This window comes from Spea bombifrons, chromosome 2 (genome assembly GCF_027358695.1).
Source record: "Spea bombifrons isolate aSpeBom1 chromosome 2, aSpeBom1.2.pri, whole genome shotgun sequence".
Lineage (NCBI taxonomy): Eukaryota > Metazoa > Chordata > Amphibia > Anura > Pelobatidae > Spea > Spea bombifrons.
Genome location: NC_071088.1, coordinates 92,007,004 through 92,028,975, shown reverse-complemented (window position 1 = coordinate 92,028,975; position 21,972 = coordinate 92,007,004). Strand labels below are relative to the sequence as shown.

Sequence of the window (21,972 nt, the reverse complement as noted above, 5' to 3'; positions counted from 1 at the left end):
ACACCAACACTTGTAACTTTAGGATACATTCTATAATAAAATGTGATTGCAGAAATGGATCACCAATATTTCCATAAACAGCAACAGGAATATTTTACATGAACACTATTCATTCATTGTAGGATATGTAAGAAAATCTATTCCTTGATGTCAGCATTTAAATCTCTTGTTATGAAATACATTTAAACTGGGGCAACAAAGATTGAACGTATGGTCTAATACTGGGTTATTAGTAATTGTTAACATTTTCAATAACTTACACACAAAGAAATTTGTTTACTCTAAGTTTACATTGGGAGGGATGTCCAAAAAAGAATTCTAAAAAAAAAAAATCTAAATAAAATTATTATTTAGTAAGATTGTGACATAATTTCTAATAGAGATAGAAAAGTCACAGAAGATCAAGTAGAAATGGGTATAATTTTAGCATAGAGACCCTGATGTTTCAGTATGGGCACTAAAGTCTGTTGACATGATTTTACTTTTAACTGACACATAAAATTCAATAACAACACATAAACAGCATAGAGAGAAAGCACAACTAATAACGGCATAATGAATAGTATAACACAGTCAATAAAAGACAGAGATATAAAAATAAAAGATAATTATAAAATGGCAGAAGTGGGGCAAGACCTAGAGGCAGTGCCTCAATGATCTGACGCTGGAATGAGGAAACGTTGTGTTTATGTAGTGAGTTAATGTGTTAGACAGGCTGCAAAAGAAGTGCTAATAGTCAAGTTAATGAGATGCCTAATGAGTTTTTGATGATGTTGCAGTCATTCCTGCGAGTCTGATTGTTGTCAAATGCATTCTCCGCTACTCCACTGCGTGCTCCACTTTTCGCCCCTTTTTTTTCCATAGATATGTATATTATTGGGTTTAGACGAAAAAAAAGAAGGTGAACATTAGAACTAAATATTGAACATCAACCTACTGGGCATTTGAAATTCAAAGTGTTGAACACCTGTCTAATCTAGACTTTTTAAGCAACTCTTTGAAGGCAGTGGTCCAGCTCATGTAACGTGTTATATTATAATAAGAAGAATGTGTAAACGCAAAATAAATTTGGACACAATTTTTGCTTTGTTTTTGCTGCATTCATTGAAAACAACATCTTTGACACCGTCTGGACTCACCTTTCACCATCTTAAGGTTAAGGATCATGACCACCCTCAATGCCCCCCCCCCCATGTGGCATAATTGTGAAAAATAGATTTCCACATGATATCAGACATGTACCAAAGATACTTTTAAAATGGCTACACCTTGGTATCAAAGCTGAATTCACTGACCATGGCCCAGCTTGGAGTGCTAAAGGCTATTTTAGGCTTTAATTAAAGGCTTGTAATGGTAGTACCTACATGTGACAACAAATTTACAAATCCTAAATAAATTTCGGCACCGTTGCAATTAGTTTTCATCAGTTTCGTAGAAAATTGCCCTTGTTATTGGAGATTCGTATGAACACACAAAACAGGCAATTTTTGTTACCAAAACAAGTTAGGATGAATGCGAATGTAATGTACTATTTTATGCAGATGTGTATATGTACTGGCAATAATTGAATTATATATTTATAAAGATTTGGACTGTTGTGAATGTGAAGATACCAGCAATGAGGATTTTTATTTAAATATAACACAAAGTCATGCTGGATTCATCTTTCATTAAAAAAAATGGCTAAAAGGAGTTACTCTTGAATGAGTCATAAGGAATTATGCCATTATACATAAAACTGTATAATACAAGTTATTCTTAAAAGTGAGTTATAGATGAATAATAAGAACTGAAGGTTTTATGTAGAGGAACATAAATTGGAAGAATTAACAGCTACAAGTGGAAGAATGATTAACTGTAGTGGCAATCTATTAAAACATACTATATTTCAGTCTAATCTTGTAGAGGTAGCTGAATCTAAAGTGAACTACAAAACTAAATGAAACGGGTCAGGGTTCATAAATCATTAACAGAATTACACATTAACAGTTGTTATATCACTAAATAACATGTGGTATAATTGGGCAAAATATTCTCCCCTAGATTTTTACATGATATCATCCATCTAGCAGAGATCCTTTTAAAATCTATCACTTGGTACCAGAGTTGAATTCACAGACCATGACCCAGCTTAGAGTAAGGTACGAACAGTGAACCTATATGGAATAGAGGGTAATGACTAGATGGAATCAAAGCAAAGAAATCTCGCTGCATTACACCTAACATGAGCAAAATGTCTACAGGATAAAATGCCAATTATAAATCGGCTGTTTATTACTTTGATAACTAGTAACATCTAAATCCAGTGCAATGATGAAAACACAGCTTCCCCAGTCATCTCTCGCTATGTGGTGAGGTTTTCCAGTACAATAAAAGGAGCCTTTTAATAAATGGAGCACCAGGATATGATGTCGTATTGCGGCGTGGCGTTACGTGACCCTGCGGTAAAACCGAGGCTGCCCGCACAGTGTGTGCGAGCAGCCAGAGTAAAAACTGCAGGATCGGTGAGAGATAAGTGGGAGCAGGCAGTGGGAAATATGTATATGTGTTTGCATATACTGTATATGTATATGTAAATATACTTGTGTGTGTTTGAGCATGCATGTGTACTTCTGTGTGTGTGTGTGTGTGAGCATGCATGTGTACTTCTGTGATTATATGAGCATGGATGTGTAATTTTGTATGGGTATGAGGATGGATATGTAATTGTGTACATTCTCCATGTTCGTTTTTTGTAGAAAGGGTTAATACGGGGTTAAAGCGGTACACACCACGCAGCAGCTTTGGCGCCAGGATTTTAAAGGTCCGTACAAGCAACTCTGTTGGTCGCTGGCAGGGGCCTCCTCTGCCATCAACCAATGAAGTGCACCTCCACTTCATTGGTTGATGGCAGACGAGCCCCCTGACAGCAAACCTACGGATTATCGCTCCCGTTAACCCCTGTGATGCTGCGTAGATAAGGCAGGCTAGATGGAGAAGGAACCAGGGAGATTAGTAAACGAAGACGAACACGAAGATTCTTTGTGTTGTGTGTTTTCATATACGTCTTGCCGCCGCCATGTTCGTTTCTTCGGTATTCGGGCTGGACAACGAAAAGCACCCTTTGTGTTCGTTTTCATGTTCGCCCGAATACGAATGCACAAGTCTAATAATTATACTGCAGGTGTGTGAAAAGAAATAAGCACGGAATAGCACTATAGAAGGTTACTGTCATGATTACTTTATACCTGGGAACATCCCATTGCTTTTATTGGATTGTATGTATATATTGTGATACTCTTCATAGACCCAGGGATCTTGGCACTGTATTCCAGAGTCACAAATGACAAAATCATCAAATGTTTTTATAGTTTTATTATGAGGTCAATTGTGCAATTAAACAAAACTCTAGCTCTCACTGGAGCACCAAAATTAAACTCACCCAAGGGCGTAACAATCATGATTGCAACAATCATGGTCGCATTGTGGCCAAGGTAACCGATCCTTGTGACCACTTATCCTTATCCATTTTATTGGATGATGTCTCACACTCTCTCACTGCACATTGTGTCTGGGTGATCTAGCATGCAGGAAGTGACATCATATCCACTTCCTGCATGTTAGATATGTCTGCACACAGCACAAAGTAAGACAGACACAACACATCTGCAAGTAAGTGGTGTGGAAAGGGGTACAAGTAGGATGTTTGGGGAAAAGATCACACAGGCAGGCTGTTTGGGGCCTCTGTTTGGTGGCAAAGATGGCACACCCAAGCTGTTAGGGGGTACTGACAAGCTGTTTGGTAGCAAAGATGACCCCCACACAAGGTTCTTAAATAGGATGTTCATTTGAAAGGGGGAGGTCATGGTCTAAAACTAGAGGGTCAGAGGCTTAGATGTAATGTAAGAAAGTTCTACTTTACTCAGAGGGTAGTGGATATATATATATATATATATATATATATATATATATATATATATATATATATATATATATATATATATATATATATATATATACCGGTATATAGGATATATCAAATCAGTTATTTTATCACTACTTTCTGTATACTCAACTTAAACTTGGACCTTTTTGGGTGTTTTTATGCTTTTTTATTTGGGTGTTTTTATGCTAGAACAGTGTTTCCTTTCCATTAAATTTTACCTTTACTAATCCTGTTAATGCTTTGTATGGAATTCCTAGGCAAAGAATATAATTATGTTCAGATGTGACACTTTGCAAGCAACTGTATTGTTTTATTATGTTTTGTGACAAAACAGCAACATAAAAATTGACATATGAATATGAATTTACTGCTGATGAGCTTTTTAGAAAATTAAAGCAATTTTCACCTATCCTGACAACTGCAGGGTTTTCCAATGTCATCTCTGGAAAATCTTAGCATTTTTAAGCATTCACTCTAAAAAAATCAATATTCATTTTAATTTTAATACATGTATAGATTTACTTTATCAAATATGGCTTGCCAGTTACAATCCAGGCTTAAAGCTCAATCACTTAAAAACTGGATGTGATTTGTTTATTGATGATCCAATGTGGAGATGATGAAAAGTGGATAATACAGCTTACAATTGTTGGGTTTCTACCTGTAGTAGCAGGGGACATTAAGGAGAAAAGTATATTTCAAGAGAAGAGAAATGCAAGAACTAGCACAGAGAGGGTGGTAGTATATGTAGGTGGAACAACCTTCTGATAGAATTAGTAGACCTTAAAACAATGAGGGAAATTAAAAAGCCATGGCATGTATCAAAGGCTATCTTTAACATAAGTCATCGCCAAAAAATAGGTTACATAGAATCATGTTATGCATGATCTATGTAAATTGGAAATACTAAAAATATATTACGGTTCAAATGAAAACCGTATTTATACTTTTTTATGTTGCATAAGTGTTGTTAGTTGAGCAAATAGAATTTTTAAAATCTATAAACTAGGCAATATAACAGTAAAACACTGCTAAATCTCACATACTGTTTCCCTGGTAACTGAGAATCTTTTATGCGTTAAACAAAAAGCTTGATTCATTTTACTCCAGAAAATGATGTCTAAATAAGAGCCATCGGGACCTGTACCTGTAAATATAAATGATGGGGTTTACCAGTGTACAGCCTTGTGGGAGAGGTATCATCAACATTAATGATTTCAAGAAACCAATCCTACCTATAAATACAAATATTTGTGGTACTTGACTGCATTGACTGCAATTCAATATAACTCATTTGCGTATTAATTGCTTAATCTTTACAGTTTAATATAGGTTTGTTTGAGGAGTCTGTTAACCGAAGAGGACGTTTGAGTGAGAGTGGAACTTTTCAACCTGGTATTACTACATCATGATCAGCGGCAAACTCAGTAAACTTCTCCCTCAGGAAGATCTCAATGGGCCCTGTGATATGGGCCCTGTGATATGGGCCCTGTGCATAGGTGATGTGAGAGATTTTCCAAAAAAATAATAATTCATCTTTCTAGGGTTTGCTCTTGATTATGCAGAGTGTTACCACACAGTTGAAATATTCAGCTCTCCTGAAAACTCCCTCTTTGGTGAATAGACTGCAAAGAAATGTTATTTTAATCAGTTATAAAAAGAGAAAAAGAAAAAATCAAAACCCCAGGCAGTTGACAATCTGAGATAAAAACACAGTGATATAATAGAATGTAGGAATTAATCAAGCACATTCTCAGTAACCCTGGTGTTTGCATCAGAATAAAAAGCCCTTTGTTACAGCCTGATTATTATAGTAGACACATGTTGAAGACAGTAAGAGTGGTAATTGCATTGCTCTCTACTTGTAAGGAATAAACTAGGCTCAGGGTTACTGTGTCAGGATCCCCCAACCAGCATGCTACAGTTACAGGAAAAGAGATCCTGTGCAAGTTGGAGCTGTGATCTGTGTTTATGATGACTAAGTGGCAAAATCTCTATATAAATACTCTATATTACGTGTTTGTGCCTAATAAGAATATATATATATTGTGGCAAGGTAACGCAGTCTGTGTATATCAGTAGCAGGTTGGAGCGCTCATTATTCCCAGCATGAGGGGGTTAATTGCTGGGAGGTCAGCAGGTGGAGGCAATTAACCTGCACTCAGGTGTTTAAAGGGTGGCCGTTATTTAGGAGACATTTCAAGCATGCATGAGAGAGAGGGTGAGAGAGCGTGAATGAGAAAGAGAGTGAGTGTGTGAGTGAGAGCACCACCAAAATTCTAAACAAAATTCAAAGCTTTTTGCTTTGTTTTCTTTTGTTTTGTCAGGGTCCCTCCTCATTTTTTGTGGATTCATATGAGTTGTCAAAATGTTAAAATTGCAATTTGAATGAATCCAAATGCACAAGTCTAGTATGTATGCATGTACAGTGACCTCCTCAAATATTGGCACCCTTGTTAAATATTAGAAAAGAAGGCTGTGAAAATGTGTGTTTCTTGTTTAACTCTTTGCTCTTTTCACAAGAAATACACAAGAATAATTCATTTTTGTATGTAGAAACAGAAGCAGCCTCCATTCTATATGGAAATACTTATTTTTTTTATATTTCCTTATCTAATGGGTACCTCGTTATGTGTGGACATTCAGTTAGCTGACTTCATGCGGTTCTGCTTTGTTTGATGATCCCACTGGCTTTATTTGCAGATACCTTCCTGTTCCTCTAAATATGATTGCTGGGGATGCTATCGTTTGTAGCTTTCCAATCTGAAGATGAATTTTGCTCTGTCTATGGGTAAATAAAAATGTACCAGAACTGTAGGAAAATGTAGTATTTCTGCAGATTTGCATCTAATCAGTGTGCCGCAGACTGACTGTGGTTTTAAAATTGCATTCTAGTGATGTCACTTGTATTCACGTGTATGTAAGCTGGGTCCCTTTAATGCAAAATTGTCCTGCCACCCAACACATTATTAATGTGATGATGGCCAATGCGTTGATCTCTCATTGTCAATGCTCTTCTGTGAATGATTTATCATAAAATGGGATACTTCAAGGCTAAAAAAAATCTGTATCTTTTGCAAGAACAAATACATAAAATAAATAAACAAATCAAACCCTACAGCTGTCTTTACCTATCTCGGTGCTCTAATTTTTCCACTGTCAGTATTATCTTTGCAAAACACCTTTGCAATAAGATTATTTATTTCTTCTCAGCATATACACCTTTAAAAAAAATAACATTTGTTAGAACAAAATGTTATTTTATGATACCATATTCCCCTTTTGTTATTTTTAGTAACTTAGTATGGCCAGATGAGATCAGCGGTTTGGAATTAAAAATACATTATGTCTTATCTTAAATACTGGGACCAGTTGGACATATTTAGTAAACAGCCAAAAATCCGATTCTCAAGTGACTGACTTATAAACAATTAACTTGGCTCTGTTTATTACAAATAAGAACATGACTACCAACATTTATGGCTAAAACATAAATCGTATGGTTATACAATCTCATGGTTTATACAGTCACCTGTTACTAAACCACTTGATAACAATGAACTAGAGGGCTAGAAACCAAGTCCAAAGAAGTTGTGTAAAACAGTTAGATTTCAATTTTAGCTGACTAAACACCCCCACTACAACTCATTTAGTCTTGCCAGCAACTGCTTCTACTGGAGCCCAGCCGCATCCACACTAAACTGAAACCATTTTCCCTGCAGCCCCCTCGAGACAGACATGCACAATTGTTCTATTTTAAGAATTGGATTCTCAATATTTGAATTGTATTCCAGGATTTGCTTGCCTTCAGGTGAGAGAACTTGTAATGATTTGAGACTTTACATAAATTCTTAGAAGTCTTTTATAACGGTCTTTATGTTAAATAGTTTGAATACCATGTCATAAACATGTTATTTATCATTGTAAAAGAACATATTCCACACTCCATTTTTTTGGTAATTTTTCTGGAAAATCACCCAAAAAAGGCTTTGGAATAAATTGATTAAAACCCTGTTTTTTCCCCAATCTTTTCATTTTTTTCCAGGCCATACCATCTCTAACTCTACCTCCATCGTAGTTTCACAAATTCATGTGCTCGCTTAATCTCAGTTCCTAATACTTAAGCATGTATTTGGTGAGCCAGATCAAAATATCATATTTTGATGAATGCCCCCCCTTCACTATCTCATGTACAGTAAGGGGATAATTAATGAACCTATACTCCCCTACGCAGCATAATAATAACTAGTAGTGCCTTTCTCCCAGTGGGACTGCATTTTTAGCACACACTCTTGGAATTACCAACTTGGCAGCTGAGTAATAGCTGTTATTGTTACTTAGTTGATGGTAATCATTTTATCAACCGCGGAAAGATAAAGGACTGAGCTGACTCTGCCTAGATTCAAACCTGTGACCGTGAGGTTTGAGTAGGCTTTGCAGTCAGGGCAGTTACTAACTGAGCTCACTATATAAAAATATTCTATGAAAGACAGAAGGCTTGATGCAAATTGAATAAAAACCTGCCAAGAAATATTCCCTTCTGTGCCAGCTGGAACTAGGTAATAAATATGAAGTTTCTTTTTTCAAACATCAACAAGACGGTGCATGAAAGTCAGTGGAAATACTGCAGGAACGGATGCAAATCACTAATGCAAGTAAACTTTTAGTCTAACTTGTGTGTTTTTTGTGCCAACTGACATGCACTCCCCATTTAGTGACCATACCTGAACCTACTTCCTTATCATTTTAAATGAATTAGGTTTAAACCTCTTAACAAATAATTCCAGTCCTTAACAAAAAGAGATCCTTGGATGCCAAAAAGCTTCATACACATACTGCTCTAAATTACATATCTACACTAAAAATAGTATATTAAAGAGAATCCTATAGGGAAATAAAAAAAGAATCTTTGACACTTCATTCAGAACAAATAAAACTGTGAATCTCTACACAACAGTGTGTATTTCCAATAAACTACTGTTATCATGAATCTCTTCTTCATGTCTCAAAAGAATGCACTACTGTTGCCAAACATTGCAACTAAAGGGTCCCGTGTCCATTTAGAAATATTTTGGAGGCGGTAGGATATCTAACATCACATGTTTTGTTGCCTTACTACTTGCCTTTTAAACCCCTATTCCTATCACCAAACCATGGGTCGGTGGATGGGGTACTGCATAGACAAGCCTTCTTAAAGCTGTTTAAGATTTAAGCTAAATCTTTCATTTTTAAAATGTTTTTTTTTAACATTTGATATGCATGTTTATTGTAACATATGCACAAAAGTGTCAGTGATTGTTTGGCCTTTTCTAGTATGGAGTATGGCATATACGTATGCATTAGGACCATCAACAGATTACTAGTGGGGACACAATACAGTTCTTAATATAGTCCTTTCTGTTTTTTCCCTTTGGAAAGGAGGGCTGACAAAGAAGGCAAGTGTCCCCTCAGCTACCATGATTTGAATATTATGGGCTACTATTTTTTCTAATGTAATAAGGACATTAAACAACATTAATACTTCAAGTGGTTTATTTGTTGGACTGTGCACTCTTGTGCCATTTTAATAGGCTTTCTATGAAGTCCAGGTCCCAGTATTACTGCCTCACGTTCCTGGGTTGCCCCAGGGTTGAAAATACAGGCATACCTCACATTAGCGTACACAACGGGGTCTAGAGCATGCATGTAAAATGAAAATGTATTTAAAGTGAAGCACTACCTTTTTAGCAATACATGGACTGGACTGTGATAATTAAAATGAGAAATGCTCAAAAGACACTCGAAGGATGTACTGACGTGCAGGCGTCATGCTGTTATGTGTCCATTCACTCAAAGGGTACACAAGCAGGGGAATGGTTGTGCTGTAAATATGTCCTTACTCGTGAATTTCCGCGGTATGCCTGTAGATTGTTTAACCGTATACATTTCACAATCTGTTGTTTCCATCATTACTAATTTCATCTATTTCAGCTATTCCTCTGTGGGAAGACAACCCTGCAATATTGGTGTTTCTCTAGTTCTTTGGCATTGAACCACAAGAAACAGAGTCCTTGTTGTTTAAAAATAGAGGTCTCACGATTACAGCACTAAGCACTCCGATAACATTGAATGAATGCCACGTAGCCCAGGTGCCTGATTTGTTATTTTGTCGACTCTCCCTTTAGCTCTCTTTCTATGTGACAATCATTTGCTTAATACAAGGATGCGGTTTTTATTTTCAGAAACTGCTGCCAATATTGCAGTGTTTTCTCAGTGCAAACTGTACACGAAAATTTCTCTACCGAGATTTGACACCTATGAGTTTCTCTCTTATCAAATAAATATCATATATACTTTCACCTTGTTTTTGTTTTGATAAACATGTTTAATCATTTTTAAAATATTAGAATCACCATTTAAGAGCTATTTTATCTAAACATGTACCTTTGTCTTATCTTTGTGCCTTATCTTTGTGCCTTGTGTCCAAATGCTTCATAATTACCCACCTGCCCTAAGAATCATCTGATCTCAGGGCTGGACTGTAGATCGCTGTAGATTACTAAGTGTCAGTTGTACTTTAAGGCCGGTGGCCACATGTTTTTATAAACTGATCAGGCTATTGGCCAGCGGCCCAGTGAACATTTGCCCGGTATGCCAGATGGCCAGTCTGTTCTTATCTCTTCTCTACACCATTAAGTTACCAAGACATTTTTGAATTTTATGAAATGGAAGAATAATCGTTAGTGAAGGTTTTTATCTATTACAGACAATTGTTTCAAGAAAATTTGAGAGGCCAGTTTTTCTTATTTTCATTTATGTTATTTTCTTTTTTAATGTTCTCCTCGGATTCATCAATGCCCTCTTGATTTAAGTAATAGGATTCTATGTGTTCTAGCAGCGACTTCCATACCAAGGGGTTGAATCTCAACCACATGATATTAATGCCACAAGGAAATGTACTAAAATACATATTTCTCAAGAAATGCAGTTGATTTATTACCTACAACATTACTAAACACGACTATAAAAATTAATACAGTTTATGCTTATTCATTTCCAGTAAGTATAAAATGGAAATATTTAGTATAATTGTTAGGGACTAAATTACCTTGGTTCAGTGGCACGCAAAGCAAAACCTGCATCACTAATACGTTTCTGTGCCAAATTCATCCCCTCTATCTCATTCCTACTAAGGCTGCAAATCTTCTTAAAAAAGCAAGTAGTAATTTATGAGCATTTATTATAGTTAAATAAATCTTAGCTACTAATTAGCAAGTTTATTACATTTATGAGAGGGGGTATTTTGGAAAGTAGTAGTTCTTTTACCAACTGGAGTTAAATGAATCCTTTTAAAATATATTCCAGTTATAGTTTAAAACATATTAGGACAAGGTAAGGTTATTTTTCATACTTTAGCGGTATGTCCTTCCTATTGTATGCTTTCTGTATTGTTTATAGTGACTAGGCTCCATTCATTAGTTGCAGTTGTGGTTGATGTGTGTGTAGGCTAGTGTCAATGAACATGTTTCATTTTGACTGTTCTCTATCAATGTTTTGGTTTGTTAAATCTCTGATAAAACCCCAAAGAAAATTGAGCAGTAGTAGAGATCATTTCTAAATATGAACCTCTTTATTGTCTCTAATAGGTTATGTTGATGTGGCATGCTACTGGTTCACATAGTAGAATATAACATACTCTTCTGGTGCTACACTTCCTACAAACTATATAAATGTGACATACCATTCATATATTGTCTTTCATACTGCTACTGGCCTTTAATTATAACCTCTCTTCCATGTATGTTCATTGCTTTAAATTAATTTCAATTAACTCATTACATTACACAAATTGTACAAGCTGTACATAGCATCTTGATATACCTATACCTATAGTGACTCAAATCAAAACTTTCCAGCTGTGCTTCTCATCTAACATTTGTTTTATAAATGTAACATGTTATTACTCATAACTAACAAATAGCCCATATCTCAAATATTTTGAGCCCATATCTCAAAAGATTTTTTTATATATCTATATCACTGAAAAGGAATCACTCGCAACTGTAAAAACAAAATCGCTCCACAGTTTTGTGGTTGCTTTAGAAAAGTAAACAAATTACCGTCTATGTTATGATCGGTAATACAATCAAACTAAAAACTATATGCCAAAATTACTAAAGTTTGCAAGCCTTCGTAATAAGGTCCAGCCCATATCATGCCACCCAATTATGATGCTGTGTTTCCATCCTCAAAACAGTTGACTTGGCACAGGTGAGACCATTATTTCTCAAGTCATATTGTGAATGTACAATAATAGCATGAGGGTCCTGAAATGGAGGGCTAGTTTATCCGTTAGGCCCATTTTTACATGTGTCAGGAACCACTTTTTTGCTGCCTGAACCATGGCTTTTTCATACCTGTGCCATTTACATCTGCTACCACTAGTGGCCACCCTCCGCCCTCTGGAGCACTCAGAACTCAGGTGTGCCTTGTTACCTGGGTTGAGCCCTAGTGAATACATCCAGCTGGGCCTTGTTACCTGGATTGCCCTGCCTTTATGAACCTGCCCTGCCCTTCAGTCAGGGCCTTTGTATTGAAGTCTATGGACCTTCCTGCTGTGGCTCTGCACCTGTACTGTTCCTGCTTCCCTGCTTTTGTGTCCTTCCAAGTGGACTCCCTGCTTTTGTGTCCTTCCAAGTGGACTCCCTGCTTTTGTGTCCTTCCAAGTGGACTCCCTGCTATTGTACCCTTCCAAGTGGACTCCCTGCTATTGTACCCTTCCAAGCGGGCTGTGTGCCTTTTCGTACCCTTCCAAGCGGGCTGTGTGCCTTTCGTACCCTTCCAAGCGGGCTGTGTGCCTTTCGTACCCTTCCAAGCGGGCTGTGTGCCTTTTGTGCCCTTCCAAGCGGGCTCTCTGTCTGTCGTGCCCTTCCAAGCGGGCTCCCTGCCAAAAGACTTATTACCTGTATTTTATTTTGCCATACGTCCGGTTACTTGCTTAGACTATATTACCCTTATTTGCTGGTTCTGTTATATACATAAAATACACTGCATTACCTGGATTTCTGTTGGTGGTGTCTTTGTTTGCATAATCATGCACCCTGGGTTACATACTGAACCCCAAGTATCCCCTGCGCATGGGCTCCTACCCGACCTGATCACCCGAGTCCTGACAGAATACAAAGGCCATTACAAGGAGTCAGCGGGGTTACTTTCAGTAATCAAAGTGATAGGAGAATGCTTGCTTGAACTGTGCAAATCATTAATGCATATCTGGGACTCCAATCACTCCCATGAAGACCATTCACCTACACCTGCTACAGCACCTGAGAGATCCAAGAAGCCTGTTACCAGAATTAAAAAGGAATCTTCTAGGAAACGTGAACCCCTTACCGCAACCCAATTGCAACAAAGGCGTGATGAGGAATCTTGCTTTTACTGTGGCAAAAAGGGACACTGGATCACCCAATGTCCTCTGAAACCGGCTAAACCCGCTGCAACCCACACTAACAAACCCCAGGCCCAGGAACCTGCATGTGACAACAGCAACGCATCAAAGCTGGAGCACACCCTATCTCTTCCCCAACCTGGTGATCCTGGGGTTAACCAATCCACAGTACCTGGAACTTCTGCACCATCTGTAGCCATGTCGGATGACCTCCAGACCATCTCTGATGAAACCGACTGGTCTGATATGGACAGTGTGTCTTCAGATGTTTCTGTTGCTGATACAACGGATACACCCGCAATTGATCACCCCACGGCTGTTTGTGCAGTTGGGACCACCACTCCCATCACTCCCAGGAATAAGAATCGTAGACCCCAAACAGCAAAACACTCCTTAGGGGCTCCTGGTTACATCCTAGCATCTGACGGGACAATTGTGCATCGTAAAGAACTTAACCGTTACGAGCAACAGCTGCCTGAACAGAAGTCTGTTAAGCCTGCCACTCCAGCCTTGAACCAGTGCAGTTCGGTTACTACCCCCCGGCCCCCAGAGGTGCCTTGGGTACAGGGCAGCTTCGTGACCCCTGGTGCATGGACAGCCAAGAAAGAGGGAGTACGGAACAGTGCCATCATGTCTATGTATCCAGCATCCAATACCACTATGTCTTACAACTGCACTGCAGATGACCTTTCCTCAAACTGTGGCATTGCCTCTAACGGAACTGTAGTAAGAAAGGAGGACCTGCACGTATTTGAAAAAGCTCTACGTGCTAGGGCTAAGTGTTCTTACCACAGGTTTTGATACTGCCTCTCTACAGTCCCAGGAGCACCCGGAGGCCGCTCCTTGGGGAGGGGGTACTGTCAGGAACCACTTTTTTGCTGCCTGAACCATGGCTTTTTCATACCTGTGCCATTTACATCTGCTACCACTAGTGGCCACCCTCCGCCCTCTGGAGCACTCAGAACTCAGGTGTGCCTTGTTACCTGGGTTGAGCCCTAGTGAATACATCCAGCTGGGCCTTGTTACCTGGATTGCCCTGCCTTTATGAACCTGCCCTGCCCTTCAGTCAGGGCCTTTGTATTGAAGTCTATGGACCTTCCTGCTGTGGCTCTGCACCTGTACTGTTCCTGCTTCCCTGCTTTTGTGTCCTTCCAAGTGGACTCCCTGCTTTTGTGTCCTTCCAAGTGGACTCCCTGCTTTTGTGTCCTTCCAAGTGGACTCCCTGCTTTTGTGTCCTTCCAAGTGGACTCCCTGCTTTTGTGTCCTTCCAAGTGGACTCCCTGCTATTGTACCCTTCCAAGTGGACTCCCTGCTATTGTACCCTTCCAAGCGGGCTGTGTGCCTTTTCGTACCCTTCCAAGCGGGCTGTGTGCCTTTTCGTACCCTTCCAAGCGGGCTGTGTGCCTTTCGTACCCTTCCAAGCGGGCTGTGTGCCTTTCGTACCCTTCCAAGCGGGCTGTGTGCCTTTTGTGCCCTTCCAAGCGGGCTCTCTGTCTGTCGTGCCCTTCCAAGCGGGCTCCCTGCCAAAAGACTTATTACCTGTATTTTATTTTGCCATACGTCCGGTTACTTGCTTAGACTATATTACCCTTATTTGCTGGTTCTGTTATATACATAAAATACACTGCATTACCTGGATTTCTGTTGGTGGTGTCTTTGTTTGCATAATCATGCACCCTGGGTTACATACTGAACCCCAAGTATCCCCTGCGCATGGGCTCCTACCCGACCTGATCACCCGAGTCCTGACAACATGTTTCTAGGGACCCCAGACTCTAGGGCTCCTGGTAGTTTAATGGAGAATACAGCTGCTTCACCATTTCTGCTAGCAGTAGCACCATAATCTGGCTCTGTATCTGGAACCTAAAGCCAGGTGCTTGACAGTTACAATTATTTTTATGTATGTGTGTAGTGGGCCCCAAACATCCATATGTCTAGGGCCCTAGGGGTCTTACTTTTGTACTGCTGAAAAGCTGGTGTTCTTAGCATCATAAGGAATGGGGAAAATATGTTTGTGATGTAACTTGGCTGGAAAGTAACAGGGGAAGAAGGTTAAAGAACCAAAGTTTTCAATCTTGGTCTACTGTCTTCACTTAATCAAGTAGAAAATCTAACTAAAATAAACATATTCCTTAAATTCAGTTCATTACTAGACAATCTGTGTTCTACTGAATTTAGAATGTGTGGGAATGATTATGACAACTGATGAAGAATGTAAGTTGAAGAATACATTTACATGGTAGGTGAGAGGCATTGTTGCTGTTGCATGGGTGGTGAAGGACATATACAAGTGACAGGTATGTGTTAACAGTCTGAGTTAGAAGGAAACTAGAAGGATGAACACATGAGTTGAAGAAAATTATGAGTTGACACCTTCTGATCATTGCCTACTATTCCACACAGAGCATTTTTTCTATGCTACATCATGCTTATGCACCTTACAGAATTTTGCACATTCACTTTATACTATCCCACAGTAAATTTAAATCCTAGTAGTGATATTAACATTAATGGTCATACAGATGATCACAACTACCTAAACAACAGATACTACCACCATACAAGCCTGGATTTATATTTCTCTTAGGCTAATTTACAACAGGGGAACCACTGCAGTCTTAAAAAAATGCTTTAGTTGTAACATAGACACTGGCAGCAAGCGAATACAGAAATGCTACGATATTTGCTTAAATGTCAAAAACAAGTGGCAGCAAGAGCAGGTCTGGATGAGCTTAACATTTGGCTGTACCCCCTGTCCAAATGAGGTGAGTTCCAAACAAGTGCTTGGTAAATAATAAACCTTAAACATATAGGCATCCATCAGTCTTGTTACAAATCATTGCGTCACGGAGTATCTGTCAATCTATCGCTACAAGGATATATGACCGTATGTTTTGTAACAACCACAGACCGAACACAGTGGCATTTGCAGGAAAATAATGTTAAGGTAGACGAGTTATATGTGAATTGCAATTAAATATAGAAAAATTAAAATCTATGTAGGGAGCTATATGTAAATATGAATAGTGTTCTAGGATATGGATGAAATAAATAAGCTTTCTAGGGGGAAATAAGATTTCTCCCACCAGTATTATATATCAATAAGTTAGACACAGAGTCATGCAAAGTATATGTATAGGCGTAACAGAAATGTTAAAAACGTACACAATTTTCACAAAGTTGTTGGATGCCATAAAACATATTAAGCTTCTATACAAATGCATCTACCTAAATCATGCTAAATATACACCAAAATTAGGTTAAATGGCAGTTTTATATCCAGAACAAAACTGGTCTTTTAATGTAAGGACAGTAATAATGTGAAATTCACCTCCTATCAAAGGTTCATTGGTAGGTGTAGTAGATATGTTTGAAAGAGATATCAAAGTGATATTTTATATCCAAAAGCAGATTCATGCACTCCATACTGAGTTCACAGAGAGGTTCTTGGCAATGTGTATGTTAAGGGTAAAAGACTTTTCCATCTGAAGTTATTTCCCTTTGTTCTATGGCTACACATTGACTGTGAAGGTGAAGAGAAACGAACGTAAACGGTTTTCCACCACATATTTTGTAGACACACAACTAGAGGTCTGTTTACACAGATGCTTTCAATTATTTTTGTAGCTGATGAGTTTGATGTATTAGTTTATCAATATATTTTTATTATTATATTTATTATTAATTTTATAAATGTATGTTAAATGAATGTGAAAGTAAGGAGAGTTTGGAACATAAATGAAGGTCAATTTGCATGTAACATGTATCTGTTTCATATAAAAGATTTTTATGGTAGCAGTCATGCCCACGTATGCACAAAGCCCAAGGCACTATAGCTAAAATATCCCCTAAAGAGTACTGCATTATTAGTCCTGAGCCTCACATGTATTGTTTCAATTTTTTTTATTGATTTTATATGTATACGTAGTCATGTAAATGATGTATTGAAATGAAATGCAAATAGAAAACATGGCAACACTGCTGCCAGTTGTATTCCATATATGTAAAACACTATCCTTTACTCAAACTGTGATATGTGTTCACCACTGATGGAAAATGTGAGACTTCAAATCCTGCTTAATTTGAACACTTAATGATTTATTTTAGGGGAAAACAAATGGTGCTTAATAATAAAAAATATTTCATATTTGGTTACTTGGCTGGATAAATGAGTTACTAGGAGTACTTGCATGGGAAAGTTAGAAACCATATTTGCGTTTGTATTGATAACTCCAATATCATTGGCATGATTTGCTGTGAATTCTTCCTTAAACAACAGAGATGGGTGAACAGCGTGAACTGAGATGAGCCTAACCCAGGCTTGTTGAATATATGAATCAACAACCCCTCCAGAGATATAGGTCTCCACAAATTCAGAATAGCGCCTACTGCAAAAGAGGGAGGTAGCATTTTAACACATTATGGCTTGGCTCTCATTCATGCACCTCCTCCTGACACTAGGCTAGAGAGAATCAGGCATCTGGTTTGAGACTACACAGACTCATATTGAGCAAGGAGATGTAACTAGCATTTCTTTGATTTATTTTTTACTTTACTGTGAAAACTGCTAAACATATACTTTACTGATTTGGGTTACTCGCACTGATATTAACATGTTCTGTCCATTTTTGATCTTTTACTTGAAAAACAATGGAAAAAGATGATGGGACCATGGCTCTTATATTTTGTTCAACAACAATGACCAAGAGGCCTAATGTCCTGCCATACCAACTGAAATAAATCGATGTTGCTGATTCCCTAAAACGTTACAACTCATAATGCAGGGCAGAATAATATAAAACAACATGTTTGTATCACTCTTAGGAATGTGGTTTTTCACTTTCTGTCCTAACACATTTGATAGCATACATATTATTTGAAGTTCTATTTATGCTCCTGAAAATAACAAAAAAACGATGTATGTTCTTTAGAAAGTGAATGTATGTTATACATTTTATATTAATTAAAATAATACATCAAAAAAGTGGTTATACCAATCATAGATTTTGTTTTTTTTCAATGTTTCAGTAATAATTAATATAAGCTTACAAAACGTACATTGTTTTTATAACTCCGCACACTGTAGGTAAAGTTGTGCTGATAACAGTATTTGTAATATATGTTATTTTGTTAATTGCTGTGAAAGTTAATTATATCAGCCCACTCTGTTTTGTGTCCTTAAGTTATTGTAAACTAAAGCTCTTTAACATTATTCACGAGCACTGTATGTTATTCTATGTAATTAACAGCATTGTGGTCTTGTTTCCTGGACTTCAGTGGCATGAAGCATTCTAGGTTTTCAAATGGAAAAATGACACACAAATACTCACTTCCAATGTCCGGTCTCAGTTTCTTGTCATACTCTTTCAGTAATTTATTCAGTATTAGTGTAGCGTCAGTATCTTGTGTTTTTGGAGCCAGAACCCATTTTTGGTTAATTGTTAGATCTTCATATTCATCATCATCAATCTTTTTGGAGCTACGAACAAATACATACATACATTTTAAATCATACTTCTTTGGATTATTATTGAAACAAACACATATTTTCATTTCACTGTAAAATAAACCATGGAGAGACTAACTTCCCCTGATTGAGACTTATTTTTATTTAATAAAGCATACAGATATTTTTTTAAGTAAATTATTTTTCTGTATTCAGAAACGATATATATATATGTGTGTGTGTGTGTGTGTAACTTTTTGAGAGCAATATTTTAATATCAATGTTTTGATTATTATGTTGTATTCTTAAATCCTTAACATGTATTCCAGTATGGCTTCCCAGCCTTCCTTATGTCTGAAGCCCTGCTTTGGCTTATTCGAACCATATCACATCTCTTTAGGACAGTGACTGGACAATAGCATTAAAAATAGCAATATAAAAAAGTGAAATCATAGCTTTCCAACCCAAACTTTGATAATATGATAAATGCAATTGCACCAATCTTACATAAGATTGCTGACATAAGAAATGTATCCTAAAGTATATCAACAGAACAGTGAACATTATGGCTGTATTTTTTTGCGTGCAGTTTGCCTGAGCTATTTTCTTTTAGTCCAGCTTCAGTTTGTTGACTTCTGTAACCTTCTTAAGAATATGCACTGGGTTGCATACTGTATGTTTGAATACTGACTGTATTTTCAATGTGTTCCTGACCCATCTGGCAATCAAGAGTAAATGAACCACATATTCACTGGCTTAAAGCACACCTGGATTTCAGTGAATAATAAAAGACCAAGGTTTAGTGTTTACCATGTAGCTGCTGCAAGGCATCACTATAGACCATGCAAATGAAAAACTAGCTGGTCAATAGATGTGAATGAAACAATATTATTGCCAAGGGTCTCCCACAGCTACATCTCTACATAATGTTGGTAAAAAGGAAATGTCTTTAACTCATTTTGGTTCTGGTGCAATTTAGATACATGTAAGTTTGTTATTCAACTAAGAAATGGGGTTCAGCAATCAGAGTCTCAGAGCAAGAACAGTGCATAGCCACAGAGGCATTGGTTTATGTTACAAGCAGATAAGCATTTAGTTATTCAAATAGCTTGGCTCATTGGGAAGTACATTAATTTACTATTCTTACAATTATAATGTAGTTTCACTATTCGATTCCAGGGATGATACCATTTATCTAATGGTGTGTCACCACAAAATTCATAGGGATGATAGCCTATTTGCCAAATTTCTGTGACACATTAATTTTCAGAAAAACTTGGTCTTGCATGCTTCATTTACCAAACAAGAAGAAAGAAAAGGCAAGCAACAAATAAAATATAATCATATTTGTGATGATATGGCTAGGAAAGTGATATATATATATATATATATATATATATATATATATATATATATATATATATATATATATAATATTATATCTGAGATGTTTTCCTGTAACATAATATAAGGATGGCAATATGCCAAATACTTTATTCACACAACATATTAAAAAATAATACTAAACTTCACAACTTTTTCTCCTAAAGAGAAAAAACAAGCATATCTATAAGCTGCCCCAATCAATATGCTTGCTAATATGAGAACAATCGATCACTTGTGTGATGAGTGATTGAAATGATGGAATAGCAAGTTATAATCAGAGGGAAAAACACATTGCAATTACGTTTATAATACTGTCAGATGCAAAGCAGAATGAGATACAATATTCTAAAAGACTTACCAAGCTTGAAAGATCGACAATAAGGAAAAAGCCACTAAAAGCTTAGCAGACATGACTGCGAGAGGCTTAGCCAGGTGATCGGAAGAAAAAAAATGAGAAGAGATGTTCTAGATCACAAATCACCATACAGAATCTCCAGATATCGGTCTTTACTAGAACCCTTCTTGATATAGATATAAAAAGTATGGCGAATGTTTGCGGTGCTCCAATATTCCTGAAAATGAAGCAGGGTCCCTAACGCAACGTTAGAGAAAAAAGCCTGCACTTTAATAAGTAAATAATAATAATAATAATAATAATAATAATAATAATAATAATAATAGCCAGCTGTGTGGAATAAAAGAGTCCCCCTTCTTCACTTACTGGCTATGCACCTTCAGCTGCATATTGTGTACAGTATTGCAGCTGATAATCCAAAGCGATAAAGCACAGAAGGCACAGTGAATGAAGAAACACCTATTTCCAAAGAGTAATAACACCTCCAGTTCCAACAGGCATCAAAGCACCCGAGTCTGCACGCCTTCTGTATAAGCAAAGATGGGACTGAACGGATTTAGATCCACAAGAACCATGTTCCTGAATCCTATGCATTTAAGCTGAACATGTGCAAATGTGCAGCCTGATCGACCCTCCAAAAAGAACATCCCAAGAGCAGATGTCCCTAAGTGTGATCTTCACTGAGGAGTGCGAATTGGTGGACTGCTCTCGAGGCTTCGGTATATTAAGTGTCCGTGTGATCCAGTCATATAGTGATTGGTATCCTCCTAGCTATTAAAGCAGACTTAGAAACTGAGGAGGAGAGATACAGTCTGCAAGCCATCACCGGGGGATCTTAGCAGACTCTTATCACACAGAATGTCAAACAAGGCAAGTTAATATTGGGATTCCAAGAGACAGGCGTCTGGATACTAGGGGCTACCAGAGGCGATGGCTGCAGTCCAGAATCCTTCCCTGCTTGCCAAACTAACTGCATGCATCACACATCAGTGCTAAAAAACACAGTAGTCTCTGTGATCTGGTTCATTGGGAAGTACAGTTAGCTTCTTTTGATCATATAGATAACACATACAGAGCTACTGGTTTGGGACCTGGATATTCTGCTTTATTAAGTACAGTAACCCTCTTTTTCACGATGCTCCAAAAGCATTACAGTGGTTGCATAAAGTTCAGTGTGCTGTGACAGGTATATTGATGCTGGATGAGAGACTTATAACCACAAACGGTGTCTCCATCGGTTTGATGACCCATAAAATACACCTGGAAGAATCTGGAAGGGAAGAGTTTAACGTTACGCCGTTAGCGTAAAGATATGACATTTGCAGAACGTAGCCTGTTCCAGACACACAAAGAACAAGTTCAGGAAATGTTTTTACACGCTGGGAGTACGGATAGTTCACCTACACAAAGCATTAGCAACAGTACTGTACAGA

The 21,972-nt window shown here is 37.6% G+C and overlaps 1 protein-coding gene across 1 annotated transcript in view; it reads right to left on the bottom strand.

The window, feature by feature from the left end:
• The window catches only part of GABRG3 (gamma-aminobutyric acid type A receptor subunit gamma3), a 223,468-nt gene extending 202,642 nt beyond the window's left edge, over positions 1–20,826 (bottom strand). Inside the window, exons 1-2 of the mRNA XM_053455184.1 lie at positions 20,543–20,826; positions 18,683–18,831 (exon numbers count right to left, since the gene is read on the bottom strand). Coding sequence (XP_053311159.1) covers positions 18,683–18,831; positions 20,543–20,595 — 202 coding nt within the window. The 5' untranslated portion in view covers positions 20,596–20,826. The remainder of the gene's footprint in view (positions 1–18,682; positions 18,832–20,542) is intronic.
• Positions 20,827–21,972: the final 1,146 nt, after the last annotated feature.